At 39.4% G+C, this 22,104-nt stretch overlaps 1 protein-coding gene across 10 annotated transcripts in view; it reads right to left on the bottom strand.

Annotated features, from left to right (window-relative positions):
- Positions 1-9,141: 9,141 nt before the first annotated feature.
- Positions 9,142-22,104, bottom strand: part of LOC139461081 (transcription factor 12-like) — a 152,057-nt gene continuing 139,094 nt past the window's right edge. For 6 of the 10 annotated variants that reach the window (XM_071242604.1, XM_071242598.1, XM_071242602.1 and 3 more), the window contains 7 exons: positions 19,651-19,738; positions 18,888-19,089; positions 18,531-18,560; positions 17,024-17,167; positions 15,836-15,981; positions 15,423-15,536; positions 9,142-12,373 (listed from right to left, as the gene is read on the bottom strand). In XM_071242604.1, coding sequence (XP_071098705.1) covers positions 11,988-12,373; positions 15,423-15,536; positions 15,836-15,981; positions 17,024-17,167; positions 18,531-18,560; positions 18,888-19,089; positions 19,651-19,738 — 1,110 coding nt within the window. In that variant the 3' untranslated portion in view covers positions 9,142-11,987. Of the gene's footprint in view, positions 12,374-13,599; positions 13,664-15,422; positions 15,537-15,835; positions 15,982-17,023; positions 17,168-18,530; positions 18,561-18,887; positions 19,090-19,650; positions 19,739-22,104 lie in introns of all 10 variants that reach the window. The other 4 variants (XM_071242605.1, XM_071242599.1, XM_071242601.1 and 1 more) reach the window with 4 other exon arrangements.

Here is a 22,104-nt window from a genome sequence, read left to right as displayed (position 1 = left end):
TATTTGGTCATATGTATAAAACCTCTTTCTTTTTGACAGTTTTATTCCATCAATGTATTTTGTTTTGTCAGAGTTGTTTGCAAAGTCTAGTTTACATTCTTATGATCACATCTGATGACTGTCTGGGATTTCATCGGGGAAAAAATATATTGTCCCCGAAAAAGATTTTTAAACATAATTATACTTCAGATTGTTGAAAACAAAAAGAAATTGCTTGCCACAAATTTGCTTTTTTTGCAAATAGGGCACTCAGGCTTTCTATTACTACGCTTTTTCTAAAGTTACTTTAGCCAATTAAAATGTCTTGAACCTCGATTTTCTAAGTATGACATTATAACTAACTCACTCATGGATGCAGTTTTGAAAAACAAAGCTGTAATTGATCACGACTCAAGAACTCCACCAAAATAAATATTAAATTCAACTGAAAGACCACCTGTGCTTTTGTCGTCTTTTTTCTCTATTTAATGTGGGCTATACTATCTTCATTAGTCGTTGGAGAATGTCCAGTTAATCAATATCTTGTAAAAGGACGAACCGTTTTGTTTTTTATTATGTGAGTGAGTGAGTGCGAGTCTCATACGGGTTTAAATGTTTGTTTATAAGTTCAAAGATGTGAGACTATTCCGTGTGGTTTTTTTCACTCTTCAATACCATACGTATTTATTTTCTGTTCTAAATTATAAATTTGGCGTAGAACAAGATATTCCGGTTCTAATAGTAATCTTTAATAGATTCCAATAACTTTATATTAACCGTCCGTGTTATCTGATCGCCATATTGCTATTGTAGTATCTTCCAGCCAACTTGTGTACACTGAGAAATAAAGGCGACTTTTATTACAGGTAAGAAAGCTTGCGATCAGCTGGTTATACAATGATTCGACGTTTTGCTGAAGACATCTCGAACTTCCAATTAATTATTCTTGAACTTTTTATCGCGGGGCTGGTCAAAAGAGGTGACCAACGGATCAGGTGGTCAGACTCGGTGACTAGTTGATAGCGTGTCATCTTATCCCAACGGCGTGAAGCGTTGTTTCAGATTACTATTAATCACCGGGTTATCTGGTCGAGATTATTTACAGGTCGTCGTCATAGAGCTGGAATATTTCTGATATGATAAACAAATATTAGACATTTTGATGAATATTACCAATCAAGTAAAAACATCACTAACTGATCTGTCATTTTCAAAGAGCCGCATCGAAACAGATTTCACTTATTGTTGTTTTCATAAGAAGCAGACAACCGCCGTTGTCAAGTGGTTCGACCGCCGCGTTATAAACAAAATAAGGAAAAAGATGGTAACCAACTTGCGCTCGGCATAAGGGCTGGACGGCTCGGAGTCATTATACTGCTTCCGAGTGAGGCATCCATGTCAACTGTAGTATGGTATCTCGGTGGGCTAGCACTATACAACCGTCAATAGTCCGGACTAACTAGCTACACCCACACGTGCAAGCAGGTCATTTGCAATAATTTGAAACACGACGTTATACTCCATTTTCACTTCCTCTCACCTATTAAGAAACCGTTTCAATTTTTTTAAATTTAATAATTCGTGATAACAAAAGACTAATGTGAGATTCTTTTTTATCATCCAAAACTGGCCTCCACAGGAGATATCGCTTGGGTGAGGTCAAGCGAGATCAACATTGTTGATATTCGCTGCAATGAAATTAAACCACAATGCTTTGCAGATCATTGTAACGACATTGGTTACCATGACGTCACAATCAAATGCCATCACTTATGGCTCTGCTACTGATTGATGATTGATTAGTAAAAATGTTTTATAGGTGTTCGGGCAACAAGGCCCATTTACACCTTGCCCTAATAGTACGTTTTACACATAAGACACTGCTTATTACGGTCTACAAACTGAAAGTATTGCAAGAATGATGTTGGATGATAAATAAAATCTCACCCGCGTGTCTTATGATATCAAATATATCAACAAGTATCAAATATGTCAACGAGTGTTGATATATTTGATTTTAAAAGACACTCAGGTGAGATTCTCTATATCTTCCCAAATCTTCCTTCCAACTTTTTAATCAGTGTCTTGGGTGTAAACAAATGTACAGTTAGCCAGCTTTATTGGCTGTGGCGTCATTTGATTGTGATGTCACGTACCAATGACGTCACAATAGTCTGTAAGGCATTGTGATGCAATTTTATTATATACGGATATCAAGCCATATCTTATGTGGAAGCCGGTTTGGGGTGATAATTAGAAGATAAATACTATGTGTGTGTCTATTTCCGGGATTTTATCGAGTATTTGCATCTTGGAAATTCATTTCGAGACCCGAAAGCGTTAGCTTGAGGGGCTCGAACGAAAATTTCCAAGATGCAAATACTCGATAAAATCCCGGAAATAGACACACACATAGTATTTATCGATATTATAAACCTATTGTTTTATTTAGAAAAAAACATGCGCACTCTTTAACACCTCGTACTTTCTCAGTTGTGATGCGTCAACATCGAACGTTCTGTTGCTGCTATGGTGATTGTGATTTTGGTAATTAAAGTACACCGGTAATGAGACGCAAGCACCATCACGTATATTTCAGCTGCGATACCTACATCCTTGAATTCCTCATACATTTTCGAATCAAATGCCAAATGGTCTTTGTCACCAATACAAATTGTCTAAATGCAATGAAGCAAAATAAATGAGGTGTGAAAACGGACGCTGAAAAAACTGCACTTGTTGGAAATGTAAACAAAGCCATTCGTCTATTCGTTGAGTACATTGGCTCGAGATCTGCATTTTCAGAATATACACGGGAAGAGAATCGTAGGAAGAATTAGGGAATTAAACATATATACATTGCAATAATTTGATATTTTCAACAGAACTCGTCGAAGTTCCCGTCCTGTGTGACGCCATGACGGACGCAAAATCACGACAACGGTATTTATCAGAATTTCTGACTATTTACGTTGGTTTCAATGAAAAATACAACAACAAAAAACAGTACACAGATTGTCAGAATCTTTCTGATTACTTACATGACACATTTATGTATATACGAACCCTGAATCAACGAAAGTCCCCTCGTAAAATCCCGCGCACTGTTGACTGTCAACACGCCATTTTGTAAAACTCGGTCACCGGTAGTGATGTTTAAACTTCAACATATTTGTTGTACATATTTCGTTATTTCTCTGAGGTGAAGGTCCTTGAATGAAAGTACACACGATCATTGTTAACTGCTTTTTACTGTTTCATGGTGTAGATCTTGCATATCTTTTGTACATTTTTTTCACACAATTAATTTCACTTTGGATATTAATTTTAATTAAAAATTAAAAATCCCAATAATTCCCATGAATAGAGAAAATCAAAATATTTGTTATGAATGTTAATTTTGTATTTCAATTTGCGTCCATTGTTAATTAGTATGCAAAAAATGCTGAGTAATTATATATTCCTACACAGTGATTCGGTCGCTTGCTTCAGGGAATGCAAATCATATTTTCACCCTTTGACATTTGGTTATGTGACCAAAATTAGCCAATCACAACACAGAACACTCTTTCTATAGGTTTACAATTCTTTATGAATTACTTTTTTAAAGAAATAATCGACGAGTGTTTTATTGTGCGATAAACAACGACCACGAGTCGTATATTTCTTAAGAGATATCAGACCGGTGAAGATCCGGGAAAAAATCACAATCCGGAGCAGTGGTGACTCAGCATAACACCACTGCCACAGGCTAATTTGCATATCACGTGACCGGACTTTTCTCTTGTTTGAAGACAAACGAGCTTCTTCAGAAATCAGTATAGAACGGGCTAATGCACGTAATTGGCGGGGCTTGACATATTGTTTTGCATAATTATATAGATATGCTACTACAACTGCGACAGTGAGTTGCATGACAAGGTATATTTATACATCAAAGTGGCCGTATCGCTAACGCTCCGTTGAACTTCTATGATAGCACGTGGAGCCGTACAACCAATATAAACAAAGGATAACTACGCAAAAACAAGTAAATTTTCACGGTTTGGGATACTTTCTTAATGAACAGTAACCATTATTTGACATTAGTTAATGAAAACGTGAAAACTTGTCAAAAATGAAACGGATGAAAAGCATACGCAATATCTTGAATGGTCTATGAAGGATGTGACGAATCGTCACACAATCTGATTAGATTGAATCGTCACATGGCGCTGGCCTTTGGCAGAGGTACTATGCTGAGTGGCTGTCGGCCGCAAGGAACTCTGGGTAGGATAGTGGGAAGAATAGGTCTTCAGCAGCCCATGCTTGCCATAAAATGCGATTATGCTTGTCGTAAGAGGCGACTGACGGGGTGGGGTGGCGAGGCTCACTGGCTTGGTTGATGCCTGTCATTGTATGAATAGACCAATGCTCATGATGTCCAGACTCGATTTTGTACAGACCGCCGCCATATAGCTGGAATATTGCTGAGTGCGGCGTTAAACAACAAAAATATTAGATATCAACATTTTGTTCGACCTCTTTAATGATAAGGGGGCACGGGTGGCCCAGTCGTCTAAGGCGCCGCGATTCGCTGTGCAGAGTTGCGTCCCTTGGGCATGCCAGAAACCTATGATTATGTTTCTAGGTTTGTCAGCACCATACCCGTGCTCGTGGGTTTCACCGAAGTGGTAAACGTCTGAGACCTGCATCACTTCGGGCTTTCCTCCCACATTAAGCTGACAAGCCGTGATATAACTGAAATACTGTTAAAAGCGGCGTTAAACCCAACTCACTCACTTACTTTAATGATAAAATGTGCAAGCTTTACAAATATATTTTAATAACTCCTCAATACATTCCGACCTCGGCAATGTCGGACCAGTCCATTTTATGCGCAGGTGGGCATTTCTCTCATATTCTCGCAATCCACACGTCCATTACCCGTACGTTTTCTCAAAATGCCCATTGTCATCTCTCTGCTGCTTTTGGCTGCGCCGGTTCGCCCCAATTATGTTTCTAGGTTTGTCAACACCATACCCGTGCTCGTGGGTTTCACCGAAGTGGTAAACGTCTGAGACCTGCATCACTTCGGGCTTTCCTCCCACATTAAGCTGGCACGCCGTGATATAACTGGAATAGTGTTAAAAGCGGCGTTAAACCTCACTCACTCACTTTTGGATGCGATCGTTCGACCATCGCTTTTATCTGCGTAGTCCAGATACATCAAAGGGGAACAACTCACTATACACTGCCCTCTCAAAAATACTGGTAACGTCGTCCAATATACGACGTCATCAAGTTGCGTTCGTATCTCCAGAAATGACGTCATGATAGAACAATGCGTTATCGTGAAATAAACCACACTTTCTTATTTGCGATTTATCGCGACTAGGTAACTAATATATGTGACCGAAAACATGGTCGTTTCCAATGAGAAGTTTCGCTGGCCCGTTTTTACCATCAATTGTGAGTGAGGTAATACTTTAGGTCACATCGGCAGTATTTCAGCCATATCGTGACGAGTTTTACCATCAAAATAGAGTGAGAACCAAATCGCTTGATCTGTTGTGACCACACCCTTACTCCTGCATGATAACGAGGAATGGTGGGATTATCATAAATTTCCTCAAAGCTGTTTTCAAGACAGAATATGAAGTGTGGTCAGTGGTGTGTGTTTTTAAGTCAACCGTGAGTCAGTAAGCTGTACGTTTTTCTCACAACCTCCCTGGTCTGGTGGTCTTGTGATAGAGCATCCGGCCGAAGAGCGGAAGGTCCGGGGTTCGATCCCCGACCGCTTCATACCAAGAGACGGTATTTCTTGTTACCGTTCTCGGCATTAAGGACTGGTCGGCTCGGAGTCGGTATACTGTGTTCGTGTGGGGGTATGCATGTTAAAAGTGTGGCATGGTGTCTCAGTGGGTAAGCACTATAAAACCTCCCCAATATATTTTCAAATGCTGAATATATATATTTTTTTTAAAATGTTTATTTTAAAGAGCAGGTCGTCAAAGCGCACGCTCGTCTGCAACGCCGAAGTCCCAGCTTCGATTCTTACATGGGTGCGATGTGTGAAGCCCATTTCTGGTGTTCCCCAAGATGACGGTGCTGGAATATTGCTAAAAATCACACTCACTCGCCCACTTAAGCATAACTACAAATTCACTGTCTACTTCCTGACAACATCTTCCCGAGGCTAGAGAGTTAACTGACTTTAAAGTGTCCAGTTTCCACCCTTGCCGAACTAGCCTGGAATTCCTGGGCTCGATCGGAGCGCCACGAGTGGGTATTACAAGTTATGTCCCTTGCGGCTGCGCCCAGTCAAGACGATCTGATCGATAATCCAGATCTATATTGTGATAAAACGAGTCTTACATCGCGAAATGCATCAAATCACGTGAGCAACTTGATTAAAAACATGAAAAGATTTAGAAAATATCTGTTGACAACGAGTTAGCGGTGCACATTCTTTGCAAATCCTGCAATCGACCGAAATCTGCTTGACAGTTTACGAACTGGATTTCGGTGCGCGATTGCGATTTTGATTGGACTATGCATAGACTCGTTAGACCAGCCAAGATGTAACTCCATAATTCCAGCCAAGTTCGGCGAGGGTGGAAACTCGGGATGCTCGCCTCTGTGGTCTTGTGTGTCTGCACGGAAAGCAGAATTTCGGTGGTTTAAATCAGGCTGCGTACATGCATTACCACCCGTGAAGATCCGGGGAATAATAGGTCTTCAGCAACCCATCTTGTCGTAACAGGCGAATAACGGGATCGGGTGGTCAGGCTCGCTGACTTGGTTGATGCATGTCATCGTATCCCATGATGTCATTCACTGGATTGTCTGGTCCAGACTCGATTATTTACAGACCGCTGAGTGAGGCGTTAAAGAAACTTGTTGTTACCCTGCGTGGCACTATAAAACAAGCTTTAGTCCAGACTAGCTAACGCACGTGTGTTCAAGATTTTGGCACCGATGTAGCAAAGTTAACCCCCGTTTCACCAGAATCCCCAAACCAAGAAATTAACTACTTCTGTTTGTGTGGCATTATAAAAAAGTTAGGGATCATGAATATTTTTGGGGGATGTTTTTCTTTCTGAAATTGTGTGCTCAGCGTTCACAACCAAAAAAAATATATTCAGGATTGTTTGTGTGTAAAGTATAGTTATTGTAAGTTGTGACATTTCTTGTAATCACCAACTGGAATTCAAAGTCTCAACTCAACCCTTTAGAAATTAAGCCAGAGCTTATGGTGTAAGCGAAGATATCGAGAGCACTGGTACCCAGCAACCTCTGCTGACTTCACGACCTGGATCCTTGTTCAACATATCAATCACTGGACTGTCTTTTCCAGATTATTTACAGACCGCCATCATATAGCTGATATGTTGCTGAGTGCAGCATTAAACAAAGAAACAGACAAATGTGTGGAAAAGAGTAATTTGATGTTGTGGGAAAATAGATATCATGAACAAACTTGGATCTCCATCAACTGCATTCATTGGAACACTACACACGCGACCTCTGAAGATCCGTTGTAGAATAGGTCTTCAGCAACCCATGCTTGCTGTAAAAGGCGACTAACGGGATCGGGTGGTCAGGCTCGCTGACTTGGTTGATACATGTCATCGATCCCAATTGTGTGGATTGATGCTCACGATATTAATCACTGGATTGTCTGGTCCAGACTCGATTATAGCCGAGTGCTGCGTTAAACAGCAAACCAACCAACTGTACACACGCAAAATCTGTGAACACTGAAGTCAGGGATCCAATCGTTCTGCATTTCCTCCTGGAGTTCCGACTTTCAAGTAAGGCTTTATAGTATATTGTGTATTGTTTAACACTGCACTCTGCTATATGACCGCTGTCAAATAATCAAGTCTGGCCCAGCCAAGGACTGTCCACATTGAAGAGGTGTGATAACATGCAATAAAAAAAATCTAAGCCTGACCATCCGATCCATTATTATTGACAAGTCGGTCAGTGAGTTGGGTTTAATGCCGCTTTTAACAGTATTCCAGTTATATCGCGGCGTGTCAGCTTAATGTGGGAGGAAAGCCCGAAGTGATGCAGGTCTCAGACGTTTACAATTTCGGTGAAACCCACGAGCACGAGTGTGGTGCTGACAAACCTAGCAACATAATCGGAAGAACCGGGATTCGAACCCACAATCATAGATTTCTGGCGTGCCCAAGGGAACCTAAGGTGACTGGGCCACCTGTGCCCCCTTTTATTGGCAAGAATGCTGTATGACAGTGGGGTCAGGTGGTCAGGCTCCCCGACTTGGTATGTCATCGTATTCATCAATGCTCATGATGACAGTCACTGGATTGACTGGTCCAGACTTGATTATTTACACACCACCGTCTTATAGCTGGAATATTGTTGAGTGCTGTGTTAAACAACAAACAGACATGTACACCTTGTCCTAAATTCTCAAGTACCAACAACTGTTTTTGATTTTTTGGGGGAGGGGTGGCCAAGAGATTAAAGCGTTCACTCGTCACCCCCGAGAGCACAGGTTTGCTTCCCAAAAATGTGTAAAGCTTGATACTGTTGTTCCCCAGAAATGGGTTAACACAACTTTTAGAAATATTCCAACCATAACTCTTTGCAGATCTGAAGTGACACTGCCCTTAACAATACACCAAAACCAGTAATTGACATTAGTGTTCCAGTTATTTGAAACTCTTTGAAATGTACAAGAGGGACTCGGTGAAGGTTAACGATCAATCTCATTTGATATCCTTTTTCTGGGTTATCAATACATTCATATGATCAGTTACTTGTTTTGAGGACTTAGGTATATATATAAAAAAATAACCACCCCACATTAATAGAGGCCTGCAAAAGGCATAGCATTCCACACACACACAAAAAAAGACTAATAAATATTTCCAAAAGAGTCGGTCTAGCTTCATAAAAATTACTTCGAATCATAATCCTCTTGCGTTTTGCAAGATGGTGCTGTGACTTGGATGACAAGCTTCACTCACTCACTCCACCATATTTGAGCTTACTTTGGGAGCACAGTTCCTATATTGCAAGCCATAAGGTGCCACGAGACCAACATTGTAATTGGGAGGAATTCATTATTCCACAATCAGATCCTGGCGACGTAAAGGGATGCAACTGCTGCCACCCACACCCTCTAATTAAATCTAAAAGACACAATCATAATCAAAAGCATTTCATTTTATTGTTTTCAAATTACAACTCCACGTCTTCCAGCCCCTGATAGATAGGTCATGTTTTAAGTATGGACTGACCTGTCACCCCTCTACTGACCTTTGGTAGAGTCTAAATCAAACACCAGAAGAGTTCATTTCAACTTGTTAGGGTAGACAGTGAAAATGCACAATGGTGTATTATATAACAAATATGTATTTAATATCTACAGAAACCTAGAGCTAATTGTGGCAGAGAGGGAAACTACTAGCCAGAGTTCCTGGAGTCAAACTCGAAAAATTCATCCTGCTTTTTTACAATCAAGCAAACTTGAACACTAAATCATTTTAACTTTCATTTTATTTCATCCTTAACTGACAAGAACTTCAATTTTGTTTAAAGCTTAATTACATTACAACATTAATTATCGTACCAATAGTTCTAATTAAATAAGAAATGCTTTAATTAGGTTACACTTTTGATTAGTTTAAATGGCTGTAATTATTTTTTTAGAATTTTGATAATTGTCTTCTTAGGATTGGAAATGAAAACATATTGAACATATGAAATGTTATGATTTAAGACAAAAATAAATTACATTGTTTTATTTATCTAAGTAGCCTCAACATTATTGAAGAAAACAATGACATTATATTTGTTCAGGGTGAAACATACAAAGTGCCCTATGACACAAATTTGGCTTAATCTATTGACTTTTTGTTTCAAAAATAGACATTAACATCTGTAAACTTGGAAGAGAAGATAAGCAATAAATATATGCAAATATATATTTAAAATTTGCATTTATATTAAATGCAGGAAACATCGAGGCACTGGACCTACTGTGCGAGGTCGTATCATTACGATCCAACACCCTCCAATACGAACATGTACCTATATTGTACCTAACACTACTAGCAACCGGCCACTCCTCCATGACAAACAGAATTTGCCCAAAGCCAAAACACAGGTCACGTCCCTGGAAATTGGTCAATTGTCTTAAACCCTTGCTAGCTGCCGCATCTGATCTGTTCAATTGGTGAAATTTGCCAAATTCCAAAGTACAGGTCTTCAAAGTCGTTGAATATTTGGCGTCTTGAAATTTCATCAATAACGGGAAGCAAACATGCCTTATTTCTGGTTATAGATCAGCTTTGCAAACCTTACATGCAAGAAAACCAGGTTGAACACCAATATTTTTTCAGATTTACAATTTGTCAAAGCAACATTTCCATCACTGATCAGATAGAGTTTTATTCCACTCTTAAGCGATATCGCAGTTATATCCTGGCAAGACACTTCTTAAAGCATCATTATGACCTGTTTCTGTAACAAAGGAGTGACCAGCTGATATTATGGCAGCATATATTCTACTATACAAAACCCCAGTCGTGGTGATAAAATGCACCAACTTTGTGTAAAATAGTGCTCAAAAAAGTAGAATATCACTTAATACATCTACATGAACACAAACAAAATCATGATTAGACTATCCCCGCTGGGAGGAGCGCACCACGCCACCATGAACAAGCCGCAGCCAGCTCCTGCAGCCATTACAAGAACAAGGACTATTAACAATTTCTTGTTCTCTGCTGGCTGTCACAATATTTGATACACCACATCCCTGTTGGCAACCAATCAGCCTCTAGCTTGTTCCATTATGGAGAATTATGCATTAATGTATGACATAAGATGTCTTGTTGCTATGGTGATTGATGCATGTCGATGATAACAGTGATATAATATACAATATGATTATGGGCTAATGGTTGGATTGAGACTTTCACTTGTTCACCCTTTGCTCTGAATACATCTGGCAAAATATCTCTTGCCTGATAAAATAGTTGTAAATAACAGATTAAAACAGTTTGTAAATACAACTTTAAAAATTCAAACAAATTTCAACATTTTGTTATCCCATACTTTCATAAAACCATTGTTAACAAAGGTTAAACTTTTTGCTTAAAACTTATAAAGGGAGATAACCAACAGTTGGCAAAGGAGAAGAGGAGATAACTCCCATCCTACTGACAAGTGAAAGACTCAATCATCTAATGCATAAACAATCCCCAGTGTAGTCTGTCACTTCACACACTACTACTCTACAAAGCTGTTCAGATCACCCAATCAGGCTGCACAATTCCTGCATTGCTCAAATGTCACTGGCTGAGAAATCCAACATGGCCGGCCTTGATATGACCAATGCTTATTCTCAAAGTCTGGTATTTCGACTGATTCAAATATCAATCAGGAGATCAGTTACAGTCTCACAGTGTCACAATTTTCCATTTCATCAGAACTGGCCCGAATCACGACGTAACAGCACCGAATATTGCGACCAGCGGCCATCTTGTTCCTTCTGTATTGACGAAGTCCAACCAATGCTATCGTTCAAATACTAACAGAAGTATCGGAAGAAGGAAGTTGTTAGGATTCTGGAACTTTGGACACTATGCATGCTTGATTCTCATGCAAAACTTGACTTCTCCATTACGTTGATCCTCCTTTACAGCCAGAGAAGTTCTGGGTAATCCATCAGGGCAACTGTACACGTTCTGAAATCGACATCTCTCGTGGTCTCCGTCCAAACACAGGCAGAGGCCAACTCAATGAGAATTACATAACACAACAAATCTGTCATCGTCATGGCAACACTATCGTCATGGCGATGGCACTGGAAGTCTAACAATGGTCAGCTAGGCTGAGTTTATTTTTGTTTGTTTGGAACAGTTGTCTTTTTTTTTTTTTCAAATAATCATTAACGCTAATGTATTAGGCAGGTAGGCAGGATTCCTGAAACAGATAACACTCATTCCGATCATTCTTTCACTAGAAAACGGGGGCAAAGTCTGCTAGGGAGGACCCTGATCAACGGAAAATCTGCCCCCAAGGGTGTCTGCGTTTGAGTCCGTGAGGGGGGGCACCATCTGTCCCCCGCCCGCTCCTACATGCCCAGCAGAGCTCCCAGTGACACCAGCAGCGTGGGCAACCGAATCAGACAAGCTTAGCACACTCCTGTTGGCTTGTTGCCCGAGCTTCGCCACGGCGGCATCCGCTGTCGTTACTGACACTGGCGGCATACCGAGATCAAGTCGGTTTTCCTGACCGTCCGAGGGGTGGCCTGCTTGAAGGTAGACATTAGTATAGGCACCGTGTGTAGTTGTGGGCAGCATGCCCCCTGGTGACAGCCGGTTGGAACTAGCTGTTGCCCCCATGCGACCCATTAAGGCAGCACTACCTGCAACACAGATATTCGGCAATTAACAAACAATGTTATTATCATGGTATTTATGTAATGTCAACTTTCACATTATTTTTTCTATTTCCAAATATCACAATCTTTGTGTTTGTTGTAACCAAAATTTCATATCAGTGAAGATTTTATTTTCCATATCTGGCAAAATGTCATTATTGCTGAAGGCACCTCCCCTTGCTGGGTTGTGTTTAAGATTATAAAAATTATCAGTCTTTTTCTTTGGGTAATATATACATGCCAAGTTGATATCCTGCACTAAAGTGGACATGAATTGCAAATATATTACATGACTCAACACAATACAAACTGAGGTTCTTGGACTATTATTACATTGACTTCAGATAAGGCACCATGGATGCGAGGAATCAAACCCAGGTAGAGGCATACTAAGCAAACACACAGCCTGCAAGTCTACCTCACCACAGTCTTAAAATCTGGACCTTTATCACATCAAATACCTGGGTACAATCCCAGGTTAATTAAATAATACATCAAAATTAGCAAGCATAGATTGTCCTAAACGATAAATACATTGGAACTTCTATTACAGTAAAATCATAACATATTTCAACACATTTGTTATTAACTGAACTTTCTGTAAAAAAGCCATATGAAACAGAATTGTAAGCAAAACAAGGTGTACACAGGGTGCAAAAAATTCTCCTAGTTCAGTGTTTATACATTTATAGAGCTCTTATTGGATGAATACTGTAGGCAAATACACAGTCATATTCTACACAAGACACCTCAACAATCTAGCATCTCGACGACGGGAGTCTGCATAAGCCAAATGTCAAAATGATGCAAACATCACCTCGTTCTAACTGCAAAGAGTTTGTCAGGTGGGTTCGTCGTACCTTGGGCAAAGTATCTTTGACATTTGCGTAACAGATTACAGGACGAGAGTCCCAGAACAGAAGATTGAACAAGGAACGAAGAAAAAACGAAACATGCACAGTTTCATTACAAATAGTCAGCAACAAAGAAGGTGGAGAAAAAGCAAGATTTCAAAGATTTGAAATAATTTTTTTTATGAAATGGTAGAGAAACAGAAGCAATGAAGTAAAAGAAATTAGCAGGTAGTAATTAGATGGGTGGTGTTAGTGATTCTGAACAGGGAACGTCAATGGAGGAATGACAAGCTTGGGGTTAAGAAAGGACTAGTATTGTCAGTACACGTCTACAGCTACAACTACACTTGGACTTACTGGTTGTGAAACTCTTCACTGTCTGCTAACGAGGATAAAGAATGCATCATTTTGTGTAGTGAATCTGCAAGGAAAACGTACGTCACACATTGTTGCTGGGGAAGCAGGTATATGACTACCCATGGCTGCTGCCTAGCTTGTAGCCAGCAGCCATTGGCTAGTCCTCATATCACATGCAACACGTTTCGTATCGCATGCTCACAAGTTAACTCATGTAACACATGCTGATGGGTTAAAGGTGTACTCGTCTCCCCTGGTCAAGAAAAGGTCCAGACAAGCTTCAAGCAAGTTGTAATCAAATTGAAGATTCGGTAAATGCAGATGTTTCAAGGATCAGCATCAAAGTTCAGAAAAAGGTTAGATATGTCTGGACAAGACATAATCTAGGTTCAGGAAAATTAGCAATGTTGGTCACTATCACTAGTGATAATCTATGTAAGTCGTAATTAGACTCCCAATAATTGAAACATTGCGATCATGGTCATAATAAGCCGAGGAAAGTTGTAAGCAAGGTCCCGTTCAGCTGAAATAAGTTGTTATCTAGGACCTGATAAGTTGTAATAAGTTTAATCAAAGTCTGTGTAAGTTAAAATAATTTGTTGTCAAGGTACCGATAAGTTACAACCAAGGCCCCAAAGGTCGAATCTTGCTCCCTAAATTACAAAGTCCAATTATCAAGGTACAGCCCCTATTGTTATCAAGACAAAGGTTAAAGCCAGCTCAGCCAGTTATTGGCTGATCCAGCTGCAGACAGGGGAGTCACCCTATGTCAAGCAGCTGGTCTGGCAGAGACAAGTTCACCTTTAACCCCTGTATCACATGCTGTGAGTTAACCCTTCATGTCACATGCAGTATCTACCAGTGAGGTCAGTTGGTCAGCAGGTCAAGGATGTCAGTTGAAGACGTCCATCCATTTAAATCTGCCTTACGAAAAACTATCTGGATACAGGGTGCTGATATTGATGAAGTTGATTCAATTTGTATTCGATGAAAGTGCTCATAGTCGGACAAACATGCACGTGAACGAGAAAATTTGGCAAATAAATTTTGGAAAGGAGGGATTTGACGGAAACCCTTTCCGAGCCTTCACCATACATGCAGACATTACTGTACATATTTGTGATACATCGTTACAGAAAATCACAGAACTGTTAACCATTTTCTCATGTTCATTTTATTATGGATAACAAAAAACAAAGAATAATGATGTTATCCATGCATCATGTAATCATGTTCTTCCAACTTCTAAATGCCTATCAAAGACTTCAACCATTTTCTTATTTTGAAAAATATGAATTTATAAATATTTTTTTAAATACACAAGCAAATGATCACAAGACATTGAACAAATATGTACAGTTTACCGACCCCAACATAATCCTGCTTATTCCATGACCAGTACAAAATATAACTTACACATTTTTTCATTCGGGTCAAGTTTCCAAGTAAATAATTTATACCTTCAAATGTATTTTCTTTGCTTTTCAAGACACAGAGTAATTATTTCTTTACATCTTCGCTCATAGCCTCATTTACCATGCATTACCAGAAACATACGCGGTATTTCTGTAGTGTTTAAAATTAGCAATACCATTGGCTGGATCTGCACTAAACAACTGCTGCCCTCATACAAGGAGGAATTTATTACCTTTCATAATAACATGGAAGTGCAATAAGAAACACCGTTAACAAACAATACTAACAACTTATAAATATTACTTGGAAACTTGGAAACTCCACATGGTAAGGGGAGATAACTAATAAGAGGAGAAAACTACATGTCACCACAAGCAGTAGAAGCCAGTAAAGCCTCCATACCTTACCTGCCAGGGCTGCCTGTTGGGCGATATCGTCCGCATTCATGCGACCGGGCATATCGTCCGATTTCTCCTCCTCGCGTCTCTTAAGACAAGCTGCTTTCGGGTTCAAATTGCGTTCTGTGAAACAAAGAAATAAATTATTTTCGAGAAAAATTACCCTTATTAGTGAATAGTGTTGAAGTATTGCACATTGAACTGTACTTCTGTGTTGAAAACAGTACCTCAGGATTCATACTCCTGTATCGAATAACAGTTCTTCAGTATTGAATAACAGTTCAGATGTATACTATACAAAACTGTGAAATAACTGTGTTATGACTTGTAAATCATGTTTAATGGGATCTGAAATGTGGAAATCATCATAAAAGCATTCTGTGTAATCCGGGGGATGCTCTCCAGTAATGTAGTCCTCTCACCTCTGACTTGCTGCTCCAGCGAGGTGATGACATTGACAGCCTGCTGGAGTATCATAAGCTTCGTCAGTGGCTGACTGGACGAGCAGTGCAGGGTCACCATCTGACCCAGTTCCTTGAACGCTTCATTGATGTCTCGGACACGGACTCTGAAATACCACGAGCACTTTGAGTTAACAAAACTCGGAAACGTCACCAACACACTGCCTATCAACAACAACAACAACCTAGCATGCTGCAGTATGTCAGAAACTGCGTAACAATATCAAGTTGGGATTGACACATCTCCTTATATCTTTAACATCTTCAATATCAGTGACCAGACAAGGAAGAGAAGTAACATTTCTACGAGTTGTCTCCCTTTTGATACAACAGCCTTCGAAATTACACTGGTTTGAAGCTAGTTCTGCTTGAACCAGACAATAGAGTTTCTTAAGTTTACATCTGTAAGTATTATTCAGTTCCAATTTGTAACAAAATTGAGAACTGGTTCAGAATTACAGCCCTCAAAGGTGGGCCGTCAATGAGGACTACCATCATTTCATCTTGATATGTCCACAGCACAATTTAGTAGTCTCAGGCTAGTGGACAAGCGTGAATTTCGAAGGCTGTTCAACATGCAGCACAACACACAGTACTAGAGAAGCAATGTGGAACAATGGAACATGGAGCACGAGTATGGTGCTGACAGGCCAAGGATCATAAGTGGAATGAGCCTGCATTGTACCGTATTCGCCTTAATGAGCACCCGGAACAGGGGGAGATCAGTAAAAATATACATAAGTATAATTGTTTTCAGAGCTGCAGTGAAGACACTTTCGATAATAGTTACTACCCAATAACATACTCTTCTACACTGCTGTTGTCTTAAACAATTGTGTAATAAACAAGACAATATGGTCTGTGATGCAAATGTTTGGTCTTTTACAGGGGAGCTTAAAAAGATTACTTGTTGGAGCAGAGTACTTATTATGGCGAATACAGTAACTGTTACATTCTATAATAATATGCAAAATGTACAGTCTCTAGCCATTCTAATGAAGAGAAACATTCTTCTCTAACAGAAGTTAAAACAGTAAAAGAATGAAACATCCAGTATTATTTTTTCTGGCATGATGGACTCCGAGAGAAAGAGAGAACGAGTGAGTTTAATGCGGCTTTGACCAGGGGAGTGTTTTGGATGGAACGTACCTTTCTCTGGCGTTGTTTAATGCCGCTTTGACCAGGGGAGTGGTCTTGGATGCAACGTACCTTTCTCTGGCATTGTTGGCCTGTCTACGTAGACGTTCTCGTTCCTGCTTCCCTTCTGGGCTCTCATTGTCATCGCCCTCACTCCTGGAAAAGAAATGAGAGTGAAAACACATCACGCCTCGGCGCACATACATCAACACGTCAGTGAGTATGGTTGTACGCCGCTTTCAGCATCATCACAGCGGGAGACATCGGTAATGGGCTCCACACGTTACTCATGTGGGGATTCAAACCCGATTTGAACCTGGGTCTCCAGTGTGATGAGCAAACCCTGTAACCACAAGGCTACCCCTTAAGGTGTGATCAGGAGCTGAGTACTTCTTGGTGTACAATAACATGCTAACAATTACTTTGACCACCATCTTTTATATCAACATGAAGGCGAGTGGAGTAAGGCACCAGAAGCCCTGTAGGTCCATAAGGGTCACCATTGATGATTCCTATATTAGAATCAAGTGACCTTCACCTCCATGTGAGGTCAAGTGGGGTTATATGTCGCGCTCAAACTTATTGCACTTATAGCGACGTGCATGCACTGTGCGACAGCCTGCTTGTACCAGTCCAGTCTAGTACTGGTTTCATAGTGCTAGCCCACTGAGATTCCATCTGCAGTTTAACATGAATATCCCATTCGGGTACAGTATACTGACTCCGAGCTGGCCAGTCCTTGTTTTAGCCCTAATGCCGAGCATTAGAAAGGGTAACAACCAGTACCGTCATCTATTGTCTTTTGGTATGACACGGCCTGGCTCGAAGCCCCAGCCTTCTGCTCTCTGGGCAAATGTTCTGCCTACTACACAATGGAGATGGTCCCACCTCCATGTACAAGAACAACAATACAAGACATGCTCAAACATCATAACAATGACTAAAGAGTGAGATAGTGTTTTGATGCCGCTTTGAACAGTATTCCAGTTATATCACGGTGTGCCAGCTTTATGTGGGTGAAAAACCTGAAACGATGCAGGTCTTACCGCTTTAGAGAAACCCACAAGCATGGGTATGGTGCTGACAAACCTAGAAATATATCTATGCATATCTGGGATTTGAACCTAAGACCACAGGTTTCTGACACAGACTCAAAACAGAGAATAGTAGCACCTTAGACAACTCAAAGATTGCATTACATTTTGAACTCTTTCTGTTGTATTGATTTAACAGATAATAGACTCAAGGCAATGAACTTTATATGAATAAGCAAATAATAATATTAAAATGTAATTAATATCGATTTAATTCACATCAAACTTGGTAAGGATATACAACAAAGTCAGATGAAAGGCATTATTATGAAGGAGAGTTTGTTGAATTCCTAACTATCTGGTGATAACTGTCCTTTAAATAGGTTGTTATGATGTCTATAAAGTTGTTATGTTCAGTTGCCAGTGATAAGAACCACATCATCTTAAGAACTTAAATTGGAACAAATTGTCAACAAATAACTTACAAATCGTCGTCGCCCATGTTTGACCTTGACCTATGACCGAAATATAGGGTTAAAAGAGGTACTTTTTATGTATTTGGTAAACGTGTCAATCAATGATAGCATAAGCAGTGATCGCAGAACTACAAAATCGTTGTACAAAATTAAAGAGTTACAAATTGTCAAGAAATATCTTACACAATGTCAATGTCGTCAGTTTTGACCTTGACCTATGACCGAAATAAAGGGAAAGGTGTGGTACTTATGTATTTGATAAAGATGTCAATGAAATTGTTAGCAGTTAGAAGGGATATCAAAACCACAGCAATGTTTTATTTTTATTTTTCTGAGGAATAATAAAATTGAAAATCATTAACTTACAAGTTGTCATCATCATCCACTTTTGACCTTGACCTTTTCGAGGAAGGCGGGTTTCCTGTAGGCGGAGTTGAATTTGTTGACCCTTTGGCCGACGATTTGGGAGGCTGATCACCTTTATTGTCGCCTTCACTGTTTTTATCAGCAAGTTCGACTTTGATGGATCCATCTGTGTTAGGTTCCTGTGATTGGTCGCTTCGTAGATCTGCAACATCAAATGGATGCAGCATAAAAAATCAGGACAGCAAGTGACCGTGGAAGTTTGCAAGAATTTGAGTGAGTGAGTATGGTTTAACGCTGCTTTTAGCAATATTCCAGCAATATCTCAACAGGGGTCACCAGAAATAGGCTTCACACATTGTACCCATGACGGGAATCAAACCCGGGTCTTCGGTATGACAAGCGAACGCTTTAACCACAAGGCTACCTGACCCCCACAGAATTTTACTGATAACATCAAGAAAAAGATAATGTTATAAAACACAACTGATCAACAGTTTGTCTAGTGGACAAAGAATCCATCGTAGTCAGCAATATAACGGCAATTTCAGCAGTATAACACCTATATCACATAGTACTGTATGCAATACTTTACAGCTTATCACAGTCTGAAATTTCACAACTGTATCACATAGACAGCAATATAACACATCATAGTGGCCTGCCATGCCACCCAAACCAAGTGGTCAACTGTCAGAGCATAGACAGTATTCAGGATCGTAAGCATTATAATATTCACATCATAAATGGTGCTAGAGCAACTTACTTTCATATGTTTTAGACTGATCAGTTGATGATGCAGACATTCCCCCACTCTGACTTCTGTTCTCTGACATCGAGGGGTGATTTCCCTGCTGAACAAAACACACAGTAGATAAGAGACACAATGTAACACAATACATTGACACATCTACACAGATGTAACACACAGTAGATAAGAGACACAATGTAACACAATACATTGACACATCTACACAGATGTAACACAGATGTACAGATCTGGACCAGACAATCCAGTGATTGATATTAAGGGCAACGATCCACCCAAATGGGGTATGATGACACAATCAACAATGTCACTGAGCCTGACCACCCAATCCATTAATTTCCTCTTATAGCCTAAGGTGCTGGAGATCTATTGTGACCACGGATCCCTACAAATGCTACCAGCAAGCACCACCTCAACAACACTAGAGCTATCTGTGGTGAGATGCCAACCAGTAAACCTTCTCCAACTCCTACGGAAGCCAGCTTCACCAGACAGCAACTACACCTTACAGGTACCCACTCTACAGCTAATACACTAACACGTCCAATTTGAAACTAGTCCTTCAGTTTCAATAGTTTTAATAGATTCAAATTATTTAAACCATTCAGATTTATCATGAGTTATCAGTTCTCTTTAGGGGATTTCAAAAATACCCAACTGTATACATTATGTTTTAACTTCCGTCAAATGCTATAAATGATGTTATAACATCTGTCAAACAATGTATACATTACATTATAACCTCCATAAAAGATGTAATATAGATGCCCAAGACGTATTGATAGCTACAAAGATACTGCGTAATAACCAATTCTCAAAATCATCAGCCATGTTAAGCCTTGAAGTAAAGTGTTAAAATTTCAATGAAGCAAACTTTATTTCCTGTTTTAAATGCAACACAACCAAAATGGCCATCGTCCTTCGAACCAAATATCAAAATTGTTGTTGTTCATGAATTTCAAATAAAAGTTTTGTTTTTTTTTGTTGTTTTTTTGGGCCTCATTTCACTGTACCAAAGTATCGTTACTTCATGGAAAAATGCATTGAAAAATAAGCTAAGATGGTAAGACAAAGTTGCCCAAATGTAAATGATACGACGAAGCCTTTCAACGCCAATTATCCCATCAAAAATTCCAAATTTAAGAATCGTAAAGTGAACCAAAGTGGAAGTTTAATGAATATTATGAATATTACTTTTATTATTTTCTTACTTTAATGCTCAGTACTTATATTCTTACTATCAATCTCATTACTTAATCAGCCTAACCAGGGATGTGTCCTAGACTCGAAACTATGTGCCGCTGGCAGGAAAGGTGGCAAAGAGATTGTTATTTTGTTGAAAATGTGGATATCTTATTCTTTACTTCTTATTTAACTTACTTCAGAGGCATAACCTCAAACTTTAACATAGCATTCAATGATATATTGTAAAACTAAGCATTAAGGCTCTTCTGTATTGGCTATGAGTGAATACAAATCACCTCGAAGATCCATAACATTAGTTATAACTATATTAACATGAATTGGAAATTTTAGGCATTTACTATACACCTGGAGCCAAATATCACCAACTCTCTGAGCAGGTTTAAATAAAACCTTGTATGACCCAAATATGATTTTTGTGTGTAACATAACAAATAGATAATATACAAGAAACTATCATTTAAAACCACCATGATCTGTTTCATATGCTGAAGAATCAGGACCTTTGATAATAAATGCTAAATAACTGACATGAAAGAAATATGTGATAGATATTTTCCAAACAAAACACAAAATTCTTCTGAAGTCTGCTCTTTCCTAGCTCAGTCAGTTCAAACTACTAATTTATTTCCTGACCTTTTTCCAGACTGAGTACAAACCAGTCCTAATTCAGAAAATCGGGCCGGTCTTGTTTTTATTTCCTTTACACGTGTTTGTTCAAACATTCAATTAACACTATGTGAACAACCCAAGCCTTCGGAGCTGGTATGGTTTTAGTTAACGCAGCTAAAGTGTCTGTCAATGCAAACAAGGGGGATAACTCTGTATTATGTCAGCTGTTCCCAACAGGTGGTGCTGGAGTTAGAGCTTGAGTGACAACTGCATCAACACTGGTATTAAGCAATAAGCAAGTTTACGTAGTTCACGGTTTCTGTGTTGGCTTGGACAAGATAGGGCAACAAACAGTGTTATAGCCCGGTAGGTGGTCAGTGTATAACAGTGTTAGTTCCTCCAAGATGTTGCCAACAGAAACCCTGCTAATTTATCAGTATGTAACATTGTTTCATACCATTCAAAATTTTTAATAGCATTCCCATAATACAGAGTTTTTCCCATTTGTGAAACTTACTTTAGCATTCCCACTTTTGAAACTTTTATTAGTAAGTCCACTTATGAAACTTTGTCAAATTTTGTATGTGTAAAATCCTGTTGGTTCTACAAAGTATACATATTTCTCCACAAGAGCCA

The sequence above is a fragment of the Haliotis cracherodii genome, unplaced genomic scaffold (genome assembly GCF_022045235.1).
Source record: "Haliotis cracherodii isolate W230 unplaced genomic scaffold, xgHalCrac1.p SCAF_14, whole genome shotgun sequence".
NCBI lineage: Eukaryota > Metazoa > Mollusca > Gastropoda > Lepetellida > Haliotidae > Haliotis > Haliotis cracherodii.
This window is presented reverse-complemented; position numbering and strand designations above follow the sequence as displayed.